General features: G+C 44.3%; 1 protein-coding gene across 1 annotated transcript in view; it reads left to right on the forward strand.

The window, feature by feature from the left end:
* The window catches only part of LOC138566878 (homeobox protein SIX5-like), a 147,610-nt gene extending 135,253 nt beyond the window's left edge, over nt 1-12,357 (forward strand). The window contains exon 3 of the mRNA XM_069644597.1: nt 1,457-12,357. Within this exon, the coding sequence (XP_069500698.1) occupies nt 1,457-2,223 (767 nt within the window). The 3' untranslated portion in view covers nt 2,224-12,357. The remainder of the gene's footprint in view (nt 1-1,456) is intronic.
* Nucleotides 12,358-17,854: the final 5,497 nt, after the last annotated feature.

Genomic DNA, 17,854 nt, shown 5'->3' on the forward strand with positions numbered 1-17,854 from the left:
CCCCCCATTCTTCCACAGTCCCAAGCATAAAGAGGCTTGGTTGTGTCCCCTGAGATGGGCAGCTTTATTCAGCCAGTTCTTGATCTGACTTCAGCTTTAATCAGGGATACTGAGACGCTTGAGTTGACTCAGAAGTTTGTCGTTCAAGTGGTGGTTTAACAATCAAGACTTTGTTCCACATTCAGATATTATTAATGTTGTGCATCATTTGCTTCCTTGTGCACCAGTAAAGGTTGCTGTACCCCATTTTCCGACCATTTGAAGATATGCAAGGTTTTGGCAGTCTCTTCCCCCTGATGGTCCATCTAGCTGCAATTCGTACCTTTGTGAGCTCCCTGGGGTGCAATTACTGATACTGAGAAGCCATGCCTCTGTTGTTTACAGGATTCCCTTTAAATCACCCTCCTGTTGACTTGCCTTTGCTGAAGTGAATTTCTGCTAGTATTGACTTCATTACAATCCCCTCCTTTTAAACCACAGGAAGGGGATTTGAAATTCCTTTCCTGCAAGGTTCTGTTCTGGTGGCTATCAATGCACTGTGATTCCTGAGTGGGGAATGGACACTTTAGTGCTCTGAACCTTATTTACGGTTCATGCAAGAGCAAGTGGTGCTTGAACCAGTTTTTGGGCCGAAATTGATGATGGATTTTCTTATAAACCTGGAATTATTGTTGCTTGCATTTCTTTTGACTGTTTAGTCTGCCCAGAATCTGGATTTTGGTAGACACAGTTTGAGCCATTTCCTTCCTTGAATCAGTGTGGCTTTTGGCCCAGGGCACAGAGATGAGAAAACGTCTTGCGCAGCTTTGTGCCGATGGGTGCATTAGATGATTGTTGCCACCCATGAACAACAAATGGTTGTCTGCCACTTGCACGGAGGTTATCTGGAGTCAATGGTGTGATCTATAGGGGAGCCATTTGGGGTTGCAGGTCAATGATTGTGACTCCCTGCAGAATTCATATTTTGGGTGCTACTACTGTGCGTTTTGGTTACACAGTGCTTGGTGCCACCTATTTATGAGTGGATCACACACATTACATTGTTGTGCTGCAGTATCTGGTTTTGAACTTTGTGTGTCGAAATTACGGGAAGCAATGTGACCCTCTTCTGGAGGCAGATCACCTCAAACACTTGGTTAAAGGAATTTGTATTGTAATGATTACCAGCAGGGCACAGCTACTAGCCATTGGCTAGTGAAAATTGACTCTTTGTGAGTTAGAAATGGTGTGTTATCTATATGTATAGAATTTAGTTGGCAAGTGAATTTTTAAAGCTAGCTAGTAGCTTGCAACTTGAAATCTTGCACCCTGATTATTGGTAAGTACTCTGGACATTACCCCAACCAAAATCCAAATGTTCCTCTCCTCTGGTTGTGTGTTTGTGTTTTATGGTGAGGTATATTGCACTCTTAAATATTGTTTTTAAGCTCCTCAACCTTTCCTTTTTTTATTACAGGGAATTATCTCCTGTCAAGTCCGATGACTGGGAACACAATACTCGCACTCCAGCAGGGAAAGCTCCTTTTCACCGCCACCTTCCCCGCCAGCATGCTGATGCCGTCGCCAGCTTCAAATGGCATTGCTATGCCCATCAAGCAAGAACTCCTGGAGTCCAACGGACAGATTATGGTGCCAGTAACCACAGTGAATCCTGGGAACACAGCAGGCACACCTGTTTTGCATTGCTCAGATGTTGGGTCAGGAATTTCATCTATGCATTCGCCATCTAGTGGTGTGGTAGTTGCTCCCACTCACTCGGAAGGACCATTAAGTGCTACAATGAACCAACCAGCTGTTGCCTTTGAAGCTGACCAGTCTGGGGGTTCAGCTGCCCCCATCCACAGCAGTATAAACACTAATATGGGGACCCTGACACAGAGCAGCTTCCTCTCCAATGGGCCGCTGGAGGGGATGGTGCTCCCAACCCTTTCGCCGCAGCAGCTGATTTGGTCTGGGTCCCTATGTGGACAAGGCACAACAGGAATAGAGATGCAAGGAGTCTCCAGCAGCCTTTTTCAGATGGAAAAGGGAGCAGTTCAAATGTTAGAGGGGATGGGAAGCCATAATCTCCTGCGCCTTGCAGAGGGGGAGTCTTTGTTGCTTCCTAGACATGGGGGAGGCCACCAGCCCCTATCGGGGGAAGACTCAGACGAAATGACACGAGAAGGGAAAGTACTGACACAACTCCAGTCTGTGCCAGTGGAGGAACAGTTGGATATGTAGCATCCTGGTTCAGTTGATTAATGTGGACCTGCCTGCCAAGACCAGTGCTTCCAGCTATGGTCTTGATGCACAATGCAGCAGAGCCCATGTTTCTCTACACAAACGTCTCGCAACACTACAAGGTGCCCAGCCCATTGACGCGTTTTAATACCCCTGTGGGGCAGGACTGTGCTTGGGGTATGCAGGAACCTTAACAAAGGGAACCTTTGCAGGCACTTTTCAATCCTTTCTACCATTAAGTAATCGCCTTGTTTAGGCATCCAAAAAATAAACCACTTAGTGAAGGGGATCTCTGTCAGGAAAGGGCACTGCTACTGTTTCATTACAATCAGCGGATTCAAATGGATTAGCTTGGTCCTGAGGCATCTCACTTCTCCACGTTGAGGATAGAGGGCATATCTAGAGTCTGGAGGGTAGACTTTCAGGAAAGCCGTACTCCCTAACGCACTGTAGTGGGAGGTGTTTCATGTACCTGGTGTATGTCACATCATCTCTTTTTGGCATATTCATTCATTCCAAAACACCATTTTATGGAGCTGAAAGCTTGGACAACTTCACTGTATGGGTAAACATACCCTCCTAATTCCGTTTTGGTGTCTGGGGTCCAGTGTTTCAACACTGAAAGAACCGCAATATACTGCCAAAGTGATCCTTGAGTATTGTTGGAAAGCGGGAGTGAGGAATAGGTTCCTAACCATTATGCAAAATCTGAACACTCCATGCGCAGTGCCTTGTGTCCCTACTGCCTTGAATCCCAACACTCCAAAGTTGCAGTCCCAGGAGCTGTGCCTTGCCCACGCCCTGCCTTAAATGTCACCCTTACAGTCCCAACATTTTCGTTTTCGAGGATTGATGGCAAACTCCTGATGATTACTTGATGTCCAGCAAGAACCTTTGTCAATCTTAGTTTTTTATTGGTGCTTTGGTTAGAAGGACCTCTTGTGCCAACAGGTTACAGGAGATCTCCATGGCACTAGACCATTCTAAAAATGCCCAGCTCTGCAGCATATAATATTTAAGGAGATGAGTGCAAGGGAAGTGCAGCAAGGAATTCATTTTCAAGGCTGTATGTTATTGAATGGTAGTGGCAAGCCGGGCAGCAAGAGTGCAACTTGCTCTGATTAATATTTGTTTGAAAGTGGACATCTTGCTGAAAGAGCCTTTAAACGAGACTCCTTCAATGTGGAATGCCATAAAACCACCATCATGGGATGTAATGTGGCTTAAACTGCTGCACTGCTGGGCATACGCGGAGCACCACCTGAGTGAGCGCAGACCGTGGGCACCTAAAATAGCAAGATTTTCTTTAGAGGAATTTTAAGGGGGTCCTGCTTGGGTACATTTTGAACACTCTGCACATTTTCAAGAACATAGCGTGTTTGATCACTATGGATGCTCCAAAGTTGCCTCACCAATGATTTACTCTATTTTCTCCAGAGCACCTTTTTGTGATCCTTGGAGCAAATATCTATCACACAGGAGTAGGCCTATGACGTAGGCAACTTAAAACAACTATAGGGGACGTTTCAGAATCCATCCACTTAGTGACTGCACTCCCTGACCTCCGTGGCTCCTAAAAGGTTGATGTATTCTGGTTTCTCAATAGGCCTAAACATTTTTAGATCTGATTTCTGTATAGATGGGAGACTGCTTTTAGATATTTAATTGACCAAAGTTTTCTCGTAACCCTTCAAGGTCACCTGAAGGTCTGGTGGAACCACTTCTTTGGTGTGACACAAAATGCACTTGCTTGTACATCTGGTTCAAAAGTATGGGTTTTCCTCCTTTTTAGAACTTTACAAATATCTCCCTCACTGTTTGGAGGCTCACAGAAAAAGTTTCTAAAACCATTTTTAACTTATGAAACATGTATTACAAAAAGGAAAACGAAGTCCACATTGACACAGGGTGGACTTGTGGCTTTTTAATAGTTTGTGTTCTTTCAAAGAAAAACCCTACATTGCCTTTTTTCATTAACGCCTTCTCAGTTATTCATTAGCAATAGGGATGAATTAATGGTTCTGAAAATGAGGAAGAAGCTAATGTTCTAGGTAAGTAATGTCTCCCACCTCCTCCTGTATGATAGTTTCTTCTCATTAGCCTTGATATACTTGCACTCTGTGTTTATTCCTCAAATGCGTTCTCCCCCCATACATTTTTCTTTGGTACATTCTTATCTGAGAGAAAACCTTTCTTCTTGTTCAACCAATGATCCAGCATTCATGGAAATGTCTACCAAGCCTACAAGATAATTGTGTAGATTTGCATTTTCTAGGGGTACTGGAATAGCACATTTGCCTTTTCTGAATGCACACCAACCAGTACCGATCGGTTCACCTTCTGAGAGCAAAATGCTGTATGGCACAATCCATCAGATGGGTAGGAGTTATTGGTTACAGCTTAACTTGTGTCCAATGCAATTATTTAGTAAACATGTATCTAGCATTCTTGGCCAAGTTAAGTTGAAAGATGCAAGACATATGTGCTCTCCAAAATGTGTGAAGATTACTTGGATGAAGAGGAATGTTTGTAACCAGTGATAATAAATTGCCGGATTGGTATAGGTTAAGCATCCAAACAAACCATATCAGAAATCCTAGCAAAGCACCACCTATGGAAGCTTGAGAACCTTGCAGCTCTTTTTAACTAAGCAAACACTTTATATGCCGTCCTCATAGGTATAACGTTGCCTTCATTAATGGGCTGAAAAGGAGCACACATTAAACTTCAACCAGAGCCACTGGGAAAGACCTTCTTTTCAAAGTTTCCAAGAAATCCAGAAAAAGGGAAATTAAAATTGAGGCAGTGTCTACGCCTGGCAAAAACAAAAATACATATGTCCTGGCAAATAGTCTTGTTAATTGGAAATGGCATGCAATAATGGTTCCATCTAGAGTCTGAGGTTAAACCATTCAGTGAAAACCATTAAAAACGGAGGTCCCTCACATGCAGACGCAGTTGACTCGCACACCCTCAGGCATCAAACAACTTCCATACAGATTAACTTGGAGAAACACTGCAGGGGATTGGCCCAATGTGCCCCATGATAAAGGGTCGTGAAGGATGACGTGCCTGCACACTTTGAATATCAAGGTGTCTGCTTTGTTGGAGGATTTGATGCAGTGCTGTCGAAAAGGGTGCATGTGAAGGTCTTGTTCATATTGTAACCACTAGATTTCTGGAATGCTCCCACATGTGTGAATTTCAGTGTTCTCACATGGTTCATATTTTCAAAGTAGAGTAGTGAAGTGAAATTAGAGCTCAAGTATGGATGAATGAGAGAAACGGTCTGGCATTCCGTTATTTTTGCAGCAGCATCGAACAATGTATTTCTGGAAATATAAAGCCCCCTGCCGTGTTTAGCAGTGCATCCCTATATAAAATTGAGGGAGAAGACCATTCAAAAGTAAAAGTACTGTAGTGTTTGACGATGCCTTTTTTTTCTTTGAAGATGTAAGTCACTGTGTGAAATGCTCTTCCTGGAAGTCCTTCCGAAAAGCGTTCCATCTTTTCTTGCAAGTTGCCATTGGTTTAACCACTCGAGCAGTATGCACATGTGAATCATCTGGCTAAGAAGCGGCTCTGGCCTCCACCAATTTTACATTCTTCTCCTGGACCGGAGAAACTTCAACATGTCTAAGCAAGCCTAGGCTTCTCTGTTGTGCTGAACAGCACTAGAGGACAAGTCGCTTGATTTTGGGGAAACAGATGGTCTCTCCTACACTGATGGTGGTGTTCAAATGCATTTAAATATGCCCACATTTAAGGATTGCACAGGTGAGGCTTTGATGAGAGAGTCATTCAGGCAAACACAAATTGCTTGACCATATTGTTGGAATGGAGAACCAATGTTGACTTTCAAATTCTTTAAATCCGAAGAAGGTACCACCTTTACTGGAATCTCTGAATACCTTCCACAAATCCAAGAAGCCTTATCTTGGTCTGTTCTACAGATGTTGCTGAACACGCAAGAAGAGCATACGTTCTGCTCCTTGAGAAGTTGTCTATATAGTTTCTTGATGGCACCCTCTTTCACGCAGGGTATGCATCCATCGGTTAAGCAGGGACCGGGGCAAACCTGGAAAGATGGTAATGGCTGGAAGGTTTCGGCTTAATTGTAAGCAGTGATTGTGAGACAATTCGTCAAACTATTCTAGCTGCCAATAAACGAGAAGCCTTCTTCTTCACCAAAATGCTGAACGTGGTTTGTGAGTCATTGTGTGTTGCAGTTGCTACTGTAACTGTTGCCCACGTGATGGGCTTGTGTTGATGCTGTTGGAAGTTCAGCTATTAAGCAAAATGAGTTCTGCTGCACAGGGAATTACGGTGAACTCTACAAATCTTTCGGCATGGGTGTGGAAACTACAAATAAAATCTTGAGCATTATATTTTAATAGCATCTGCTTTTCATTGTTTACACATGAGCTCCAGGTACTGAAGTTCAAAATAAAAAACAGTTGCAGAGCCCTTTGCTGTCCCATGCTCCACCACACCATTGCTCACACGGAAACACGAAAGGCATGTCTGTCTTAAACTACCATACTCTCTAGTAATCAAATCTAGCACCATAGACTTATTTCTTTGAGTGAGCCCTGGTTGTACCATTTTAAACATATGAGGGCATCTACTTGAACGCAGCAACAAAGAGTCTGCTGGACAGTGCTCTAGGACACAGTCCATCATATATTTCAGAGCATTCATTCTTTATAAAGTGTGCAACATCTTTCAATGGCGGGAGCTGAAGACCTCCACTTGACCGTTCTAAACTTCGGGGTCACAGCTCATATCTAAAAAGTAGGTAACTCTGGGAGAACACTTGCACAATCGGATCTTAAAGAACACATAACTTTGACACCTGGAGATTGAGATTGGCATTAAAAAAAGCTGTACTAATAACGGGCATTTCATGCATGTCTGTATGTATTGTGCGGTAGAACCTAGGAAAAACACAGAAGGAAAGAGGTGGTACTCGAGTACTCCTGTGTAATTTTTATTCCTGCGCCATCTTTCCAAGAATCTTCGCTCCCTCTTTGCTTGGGGATATACGAGACCACCTCGTGTTATTCGGCGAGTTGAAATTCATTAATAAACTTCCTAAACCGGCTTTTCAGGTGTACCACCTGTTAAGCTTTTGGCCCTTACCTTTGCATATCGGTTTCTTTGGAACAGTGCATCACCATTGGACTGCAGGAATAGTTGCCAGTCCCTGGGATGTTTTTGAACACGGCACCACCGTACCCTAAAATCACATTAATATTCTCGTTGAGGAAGGGTTTGTATTTTCGTGTATAAGTTCAGTGTATTTATATCGAACACTCTTGCCTCTACATTGAGCAATGGCAGGACCCGCCCCCACCCCCGATTGGTGATAACTCTGCTCTTAACTGGGGTAAACTGCCTTCAAAACTGCGCAAAGGGAGCGGCAGACCGGCAAACATGTTCACTTTACTGCCAATGCCAGCAGATGTATTGGCGCTGCGAAAGATGGAGGCCCAGCTTTCCCTTCGCCTCAAATGTTATGGGTACTAGGCTCTTACTGTGCCAGAGTGCAAGGAGTCAACGCCCATCAGCTTTGCTTTCTCTGAAAACTAAAGGGTGGCAGCTAATTCAAGCTTAAATAATGGTGCTCTGTTACTGGCAATTTACAATTCACACATTCTTGATAGAAATTGAGCAAGCTGTCGCATCATAGATTAAAAAACATGCTGAAAAAGAAAGTGCAGACGAACAAACCTAAAATTGAGACGTGGCTATGTTAAAAAAAAAAAAAAAAAGGGATATCTTGGAAAAGACAGGAAGTCGTCAGGTGATTTCAACACCATGCAGGAATACAAATGAACTGGCAAAACTTTAGTGAAATTCAGCGTTGCGCGATTTCACTCTTCCATAGATTGGAAGTATAATCGCCCAGTGTGCTTTCTGTGTATTGCAGGATTGTTAGATTTGCATGTTTTTCAGATAGAGATTTTATAATGCTAATGTTATTTGAAAAGCATTGTTTCTTGGTCTGACTTACAGTGAGTACAGTATTTCTATGGTTATGAATACAAGGAAAATCACATACCGGTGTATGATTAGCCTGCCAGGAAAACCTTGGTGACATTCTCCATCCAAGAAATTCCCAAATATGGATTCCTTTGCCTATACTTGATTTTGGGAAGACCACATTGATGAAGGCCATTTTCTCTGGAGGGAATCTCTTTTAATGCAGTAAGAATACTTTGTTACCTAAACCTTTGGAACATTATTTAACTTCTTTTTTGTTCTGCCTCTTTTGTAGGATCCCCATATGCACTTGTTCCTGGGGACATTGAAGGAGAGTGTCAGAATTCCCAAAGAAGATGTGTGTTCATAGAGCGAGAATATGCTGATGCAGAATCTACCCCAAAAACTAAGTGGCATACAATCCCATGCTTTAGTCTGCTGCAGAGGGCGGTTTTATTTTTAACCGACCCTACAGGACAACACTAAAAGCTGTAGGCGAAGAGGTGTGCCAGCACAATGCCTTTTTTCATTTAGTAGCCTTGCCGTGCATGCATCCCATTGCATCGTTAATTAAGGAAAGCCAAACGTTCTGATCATTTAATAAACTGGATTGTAATCCTAGAATAGACATTGGCACGTTTAGGTCATACAGCTCCTTAAAAGGTATGCCAGTCGGTGTCTCTAATCCCCGATGTTAATTTCGCACAAAGAGCTTTTTTGATTTTAAACCCAGGTGAAATGTAACCACAGGAAACCTGTGACTTCAATGTCGTCTACCTCCTTTTCTTTGAAGCAAGAACGCGGTCACCTTGCCATAGGAGTTTCCATGAGCAGTCCAAATGTACCATTTGCCATATAGTATGGCTTATCCTTAGATGTTTTTCTCTACTTCAAAATCATAACTGTAACCTCCTCTTCCCTATGTATCTCCAAGTGAAGTATTTAAGGAGCGGTTTCATTACGTAAGGGATTGAGACTCCTGTAGCTTTGCAGGGGCCCGGCTAGCCACTTCCTTCCTGTGCTGAACTTGGGATTGCCACAAGATCCCTGCCCTTGAACACCCCTTACTTTCATTGTTAACTCTCCTCACCTGCCATCAGATAAGCCCTCAAATCACTCTACTAGAGGGCTATTAGTGCCATCCAACCCAAATATCAGCGCTGGTATGAAATCCATATCCTCATACACAGTTAGACCTCACTCCTTGCTATTTTCACAAGAAAAACTGTTGCGTTCTTCAACTTGCTCTTCACCCTGCTTTATTATGAATCTCCTTTTGGCCCTTCCTGAACCCATTGATACAGAATCCAAATATCTATGCTCGAGCACTGTCGGTGGAGAACTCCAATACCTCTCATTGCTTGTTTATGATGTCCTTCAGTTTCTTTCCTTGAATGCTTTTACCTGTGATCTTTTAAGTCCTGTTGATCACAAAATCAAAACAGTAAGACCGACGCTTTACTTCCTTGCATCACACCTTCATTACCCTTCATTGCAAGCTCTTACCACTGGCTTCCCCCAGTGCTTTTTGTGCCTTCTCTTGCAACTGACGTTTCAGTGCCCTTCCCTGCATGCCCTTGGTGCACTCTCCTTCCCCTTTTAGTGCTGCCTTTATGAACCTCTTCTCCTTGCGTGCTCTTGGTGCTAACTTTGTATTTTGTAGGCAATTTTATCAACAGTCTTCTAGTGCTTACTGATCCCTGATCTAGTATATCATATTGATTAATAGTTCTGGTGTGTTCTCAATGATTCTAAATTATTCTCAATATTTTGTGGTCTTTTTTTTACCCTGCCCTTTGAAACCTTTGAGATGTTGGCATGGTAGATAAACCTCCAGAAATGGAAGAAAACATTAGAATGGTTCACCATTCTGTTAGTAATCCTGATGCGGCCCATAAATCTCCCATTTCCCAAATGTCGCCACCTTATAAGAGTCTGTGCTTATCCTGTTCCATGACTGCTCACAGTGAGTGCTTTGTTTGCTCGCCATACATAACAAAATGCTTACATTTAAGAGTGGTGATCATGCAACCAGAGAGAAGGCCTGACACTTGAACAAGGAAGGTACATCTGTCTGACAAGACTATACATTAGTGAACAAAACAGTCAAAATTCTGTGCTTTAGAGCTGCCCATACCATTACACTTTTGTTGTGCACCTTGAGTAGGACTATTCTCATAAGTGCCTTACCTGTCAGGAAATGGAAAGTTGGGCAGATTCTTCTTCTCTCACAATTGAACTTTCATGAGGGCCTAAAGACCCTCTCTCATGTACAGCCCAATACACTACTTGTGTAATGCTCTCTGGATTCAATAGGATTTGGAAAGGTGTTTGAGGTATTGATCCAAAGGGAAAGTTGGATCATGACCACACACTTCCACGATACCAAAGATTTGAGGCAAGGGCCATTCAGTCTCTGCACCATAATATTCTGAAGCACTTTAAATTTAGAGAGGCCTGTTCTATGAAGTCTGAGTTGTGCCCAGTACAAGACATGAGAAGGTGAATTGTTGGAAACATTGAAATAGGTATTGGTCTTGTTTAAAGGAGGATGAGGCTGCACAAAGAACGGTAAGTGAAGGAATAGTACTTGCCGCCCTACTGCATGCTGCTGAATCAGTTTTCATCATATTGAAATGTCTTCGATGCCTTAGGTATTTTTCTGTGAATGTTAGTTTTTGCAAGTGGAAGGGACGAAAATGAAAATGTTTCAGGACTGATCTGTCCCTTCTCCCAGTGAAAATACCCAGGTGTGAGCAGCTTAGTAAAGGCTTAAATTGAGACGTGCTCACTCTAAGGGATTTGTCTGCTTTAAGGTTTTTGGTGAGTTTGGGGAGAGGATAATTGACAGGAAATCTGTTAGGAAAGTGCCTTATAGGAACAATTGATGATTTTTTAAAATGTTTTAAAAATGATATGCAAGTAATGATTTGAATGATGTATTGATCTTGGGCTGGTTGGATCTGTTGGCAGAGCTTCAGAGCATTAGTTAGACCTTAGTTCATGCTGTGTGGTGTTCATGGAGCAAGCGAAAATCCACTGTGGAGCTATGATTTCCTCAGAACTTTGAATGGAAACGCACCCGCTGAAACATCATTTTATATCCTGGAATCCTACACTAAAACAATGTCATTGATTTCTACTGTAAATGAAATGTAGTTCCAATGGAAAGTATTCATTGTTAAATCTCTGACGAAAGCATCTTTCAAAAGCTAACTCATTGAGACATGCACAAAAGCAACTAATGCGTTTTGGGTTGGTTTCTAAAAGAGGAGATTTTGAGATATTTTCTTTGAGAAATTGGGTAGGTGTAGCGAGAGAAAAGCTTTTGTCCTAGAGAGCTTTGTAAAGACTATTAACTAAAGCACTAATAGGAGCATGACTCTGCTTCTGGCAAATTTATCTCCATTGTACTGTGCAGTGGAAAGTCTTTGTTGAACCTTGTAGGTAGATGGACTTGGCTGAAATCTTAGAACCTGGATCTGGGGAAACATTTTGAAATAACTGTTCTCCAGTGGAGTTAATGCAGCACCAACCTTTGCCTCCAAACCAAACGTGTCATACAAGGATAACCAACGGTTCAATCAACCTGTAGGAAATGCTGAGTGAGCTTAAGCATAGGTTTTGTAATGATTCCTTGCCACCATGTTACGATTCCAGCAGAGTGTGGGGTGTTGGCAGGGGCTGCCAGGAATTGGCTGTACTTGCTCCTATTGGCAGTATGTCTCAAACACCTGCAAACCAGTGTGTCTCTTTTCCGAACACTGCTCAACAGCCAGTTTTCCCCTTCAGCAACCTCTGGAATTCACTGGTTTTGGACCCCAACGCTTGACTGATTCCTAGTGGAAGGACACAATTTGCCATTGTTTTTGAATTTCACTTGTGACATTGACCTGTTTGCTAGCACACGTCTTCCAAAGTGAAAGGTACCAAGTGTGTTTCATTTACTTGTTTTGTCTTTATTTTGTTGCAACTGCAAAACAATCATTTTATCTCGTTTGTTGTTTTTTTTATTTTACACATTACATCTGTGTATATATTTTTTTATAACGGCTGTCCTTGTATGTCCCTTCTGTTTAATGTTTGGTACTGTATCATTCCATATGGAATCTATATATTGATATATAAAGATATGTTATCTATCAATTACTTTTGTGCTGTAATGAACCATTTCTTTTTTTTAATCCTCACTATGAAGACTTTTTCTAAGTGTGTGAGCAAGTTTCAATCCTACAAATAGAGTTCAATGTGAGGGGATGACAAAAGTAGAGTTTGCAGAACAAGAGTGATGAGGCAAGGGAGTGGTTCACTTATGGCGTTGCATAGAAGCGACTGTTTAGTTTGTGGTGAGCTCTATATGAAATTTGATAATGTAATGTGATGCAGTGCTAACAATATTTAGTCTATTTAGATGTATTGAACTGCTAATATTGCGATAACACCTACACCTAGGTTGCACTCTGTGACCCCTTCAGATAATCCAGAGTAGGGCAGCGAGACTTATCCTTGGTTTTAAACCCAGGGACCACATCTCTCCTGCACTAAAAAAGTTTTCACTGGCTCACAGTTGCTGCACAGATTTAATTCAAATCCCTCTGCATCATCCACAATGCTGTCTGGTCCCGCGGACCACACCATCTTCAACTTTATCTTACTAAATACTCTCCCTCTGGACCACTACATTTCTCTGGCACCAACTCTGTGTGTAAAGCGTTTTAACGGAGGGTAGGTGGTCGATCGCTTTCCTCAGCTGGCTTCCCCCCTATGGAACAACCTCCCCCTCCCCCTGCCTCTGCGCCTTGAGCAGGACTTCCTTAAATTCCAGAAGCTGCTCAAGACTTTCCACTTTACCACCTCCTTCGCTTCTTTGCTAATCCCACAGTTGCTGTGATTGGTGTCCGGGGCCCTTATGCATCCTTGTGGCCTTTGACCTCCCGCATCGAATCTGCCCTCCTCCTGTCTTCCCTCAACACTTGCACTCCCTCCACCCTGCAGGTTCCACACTTACTCGTAACGTGGCCCCTGGCCATTAACACTGAAAAATCCAAGCACTTCATTTGTGGTTCACCCGTGAGCCCGGACTCCCCAGCACTTACGCCCTCTTCCTTGCTGCACTTGCACGTTCTTAATGCTCACAAGGCATAGTAGGTACGTAAGTCCGTCCTTCCTTTTCCCTCCACTGCTTTTATTAAATATCGTGTTAGTACTGTACTGACTCCCTTGTTCCCTCCCCCACCCAGTGGGCGCTTTAAAACAGTATTTTACTTGCTGTATAAGCACCTAACAAGCAAATAAATACATTTATTAAAACACTGATGGTGAGAAACAGGCTGATTTCATTGGAAACAAGCCTAAACCTAACGGAAAAATAGGTTGGTCTAATGCTGCTGAAAACTGTACATTGGAATTTCTTGAAATACGAGTGTTTTGTTTGTAGTTTATATTAAACTCTGAATCACTTCAAGGCACTGCTAATTTTGGGGATACAGAAACTAAGGTAAAATTATTCAAAGTGATTTTCCTCGCATCATACGTTTATTGGTAATTGAGAATCTAGGATCTGAAGCAGGGACTACTGGTTTTCTATGTTGCCACTAGACTAGACCATTGATGCAATGCAATTATCCAACTATTGTTTCGCCTGCTCAGATTGAGCAAAGGCTCAGTTTCTTGTTGCTGTTGTGACAGAAGTTAGCAGTTGGTGAATCAAGAGTGGTGTCAGGACTTGGGGTGGGGGGGGCCCACACCACACCACTTTTCTTGGCTGCCACTGAGCCTCTTCTCAATTTAGTCAGCTGCCACTGATGAACAGTGTACCTCATTACGAGTTTGGCAGTTGCCATGCCAGTGAAATTACCGGCACCTGGCAATGGGTATGTAAGGGTGCATTCCAAACCTGGGGTAGCAGGTCCCGGTATTCATTACTTCCCATTTGAGCCCCATAGGGCTCAATGGGAATGGGGAGGTCGGATGCACCGGCACCATTCATGAATGGTGCATCCGACGAGTTGTGCTTGCGGGTGCCGCTCTGCCCGCCAGATCAGACCTGGCAGGCAGAAAGGCACCCGTGAGCACAACACGTAGTTTGTCAGTGTAAAGACTGGAGGGGGGGTGTCTGTACTTTCTGCTCTCTATATAGTAGAGGAGAGGCACAGAGGACCCCAGCCAAGATTCTCTATTATTGGTACGTGGTCGAGCAATCGAGGCCTTGCTTCTCGGGAGGTGATGCGGGCTGGTTCTTAAGTACAGTGTAGTCCCCAAGCACCCATAAAGCAATGTCTGCACACTGTATTAGTTAAAACACAGTCTTTATATAATTAATATTCAAGGTTATGTACAATATCACTTTAACTCACTTTGTACTCGGTTATCTATAATGGCAAATATACAGTTCTACGTGGTACCACAATTACTATTAGATCTCTTTTTAAAGTGAGCCAACTGTACGGTTAAATGGCACAAAAATCAGTTTGTAACGGAAACCAACGAAAGCTATAAGAGGGAAGCAGTTGGTTAGAACAATTGGCAGAATACTGGCCCCGATACCTAGACACAGTTCTGTGTGGAGATACCCCCCCCAACTTGGGAAATCTGTAGAATAAAGATGTATCACAAGCCCAGTCCATATATTGGTCACAAGAGACTTTCCAATAGTTCTGCAACCCCAAAGTACCTGGCGTTGTAGCGTTCCTCGTAGGGGAATCAACGGCCCTTCTTGAGTGCCCTCCCTTTAAGGCAGGAGTCACGGGCCGTCGAACGTCCGACGGAGAACAGGGTGAGCTACGACGGTGAAGTGGCAGCTTCTTTCCTACCGGTGCTCATCGACGGGGAAGCGTAAACGTCCTGCAAGGAAAGAGGCGTGCGGGGCACCTCAGTGTCGATGGTTCAGGACTGCAAAGAGTTTGAAGAACTGTGGCCCAGCAAGTGCGTGGAGTCGTCGCGTGTCTGTGGTCTTTTGGTGGCAGGAAACCCACCGGCGGATGCTTCTTGGTGAGTCGACGGCCTGGTCTCCTTCGGCAGGATAAGGCAGGTGGCAGGGCAGACGAGCATGTCTGTGAATTGAAAGTTCTTAGGCAACGGGAGCATCGCGGCTCCGGTCGCGACGGCGGTCGTCGACCGTGGCGGACAACAGTCCGGGCGCTTCTCTTTGGGATTCCGCGGCAGTCCCCGTCTCCAGTCGGAGCCTGTCGTAATTCTGTCTAGCAGGGAGCTTTGGCAAAGATCAGCTGGTGCACGATGGTCCCTCGTAGCTCAGGAAGAGGGCGCCTTACCAGGTCCTCTCTGGGTAAGTCCTTGGAGACACAGCAACTTTCAGATTGATGAAGAAGAGCAACAGCAATTATTCTCTTCCAGTAGGGCTTCAAGGTTAAGCTTCAGGTTTACTCCAGTTACTCGTCGTAGTGGACTTCAGCTTCTGAACACGATTCCTAGCAGTGCGAGGTCCCCAGATATACTGTTGATCTCCCATTCATTCCGCTGGGTCATACTCAAGCATCCAATCACTGCGAAGGGCATTCATGCAGGCAGCCAGCCAATCGGGTGCATAGTGCATTGAGGCCATTCACTTCTCTCCAGACACTCGCAACAAGTTATGTGAATTGGGACAAGTACCCAGCCATTCAACATTCCACACTGCAGTCATACCAGTTTTGGGCACGGCTGTCTCAGTCATTGTGTCAAACACCAGAAACTAGACATCCACAACAAGAAGTGCATATTCGTCACACACTCCATTCACCCAGGTCACACCCACAGGCGTACCCACAACACACGGTCGTTGGGAAGGCTCCAGCCAGTCTGGTCGGCACTTCCCCACACTACCATATATGGAACTTCCACCTAACAGCCAGTCAGGGGGAAGGGACAGAGTCGGGGCTTCCCAGGACTTCAGGAAGATAAAGGTAACTGGCGATGGTAGGCAAGAGGCCACAGGGGCCATCCTGTCTTCTCAGGAATCTACCGATTCCAATGACGGGGCCCGAGCATCCCAAAATGGAGGACGCTCAGGGCAACAGTCAATTCAGCACAGAGCTGCCACCAGCCCGTACCCTGCTCTGTGGTCCACACACAGGTGCCCAAAAACATACACTAGGGGCACAGGGTTGTACCCCCACCCATGGGTGCCATAAGGTTATCCCATGGGTCTGTTCACCAAAACCAAAAGAGAGCTGCACCGCCAGGAGTCCCACATGAACTCCTGCGCAGAAAACGTGACCAAACACACAATAAAAAGCAGTGAAGGACAAGGATATGGAGGCCCTGTCCCTCCGATGTATTTCCAGTATCACAGTTGGTCCGGTAGTAACAGCGCTGGCAAACTTCTACTGAGGCCCAGTGACGGCTTAGCACATATGTCTTTAAATTAGTTTCCTTTTGTCCCGAGAAATAGTGTTAAGGAATCCGTCTCCATATGTTTGAGGTACTGCAGAGATGCCCCCATCACACGTAATGTGGGCTGAAGTAGAATTTTCCCTGGGTTTTGACTGCTGAATGCATTTGCCCTTTGCAGTGAGAATGGGTGTGTGCTGATACTACTGTACTGCAAGCGGCTAATCAGTGACCAGGTGTTGTGCTTCTTTAACTAAGATGGAGGAAGGTGGCCACAGGGAGCCTGTCTACCTTCTTTTCAGTGGGCCCTTGTGCAGCACAGTTCCATTTGTCTCGATGTACCCACAGAGACGCTACTGGCTGTGTGGTCCGTGCCTGTCCCCCACCAAAGTCTGACCGCTCGAGTGGTTGTGTCCCTGTGTTCATAACTGTGTGCACGGCCATTCAAAGGGTGAACTTTGTAATATGTGACAGTATTTGGGCATGTTAGGCAAGGTGTTCCTACCTTGTAGGAATAATCTATTCTCTCTACAACATGCATTGACTCCATCATACATACCTCTTGTACCATACAGCATTGTGAAGCTTAGGCCTCTCTCCCACTATACAAGACCCCTCCAAGTGTGCCCTATGTATTTTGAAAGTGCACTGAAACTGCATTTGAGCTGCATCTGATGTAGCAATTAAATCTTAAGCCTCGTCCCCACTATACCTTCTAAGTGTGCGCCCCTATATTTGAGACTACATTGAAACTACATTTTAACTACTTTGAACCTCCTTTGAAACTTGAGCCTCTCTCCCACTATACAGGACTCTCGAGTCTCAGCGTGCTCTCCTGTAATATACTGCACCCTGAAACCTAGGCCTCTCCATCTCAATACAAGACCCTCGGGTCCAATCTCCCTCCTGTATCAACGTGCACTCTGAAGAGACTACTCTAGGTGACTACACCTCCTTCTCATAACTTAAACCTGCCACATTGTAAGGCCGGAGCTTCTTCCGCTATCCAGGTACTCCAGCCTAGGCATTTCAGTTGCTGCCTGTGTCTCCCAGTCTAGGTTTAATTGCTGCCGGCCACTTAGAACCTTGAACCTTGCTCCCGCTATCTAGACATCAATTTTGGCTTTAATTACCACCATCCTCTTTTTAAAACTAAACCTCACCTCCACCCAGGTATCTCCTTCCTGATACTTGACCACCCCTGCCATCTGCAAAGCCAAACCCTCTCCCAATAGATTAAGGTCCCAATCTTGATCACAGCCTGCCTTGCGGAACCAAATCTATCCACTGCTGTCCAAGGATCAGAATCAAACCGTTC

The sequence above is a fragment of the Ambystoma mexicanum genome, chromosome 2p (genome assembly GCF_040938575.1).
Source record: "Ambystoma mexicanum isolate Mex_15411 chromosome 2p, UKY_AmexF1_1, whole genome shotgun sequence".
NCBI classification, from domain to species: Eukaryota; Metazoa; Chordata; class Amphibia; order Caudata; family Ambystomatidae; genus Ambystoma; species Ambystoma mexicanum.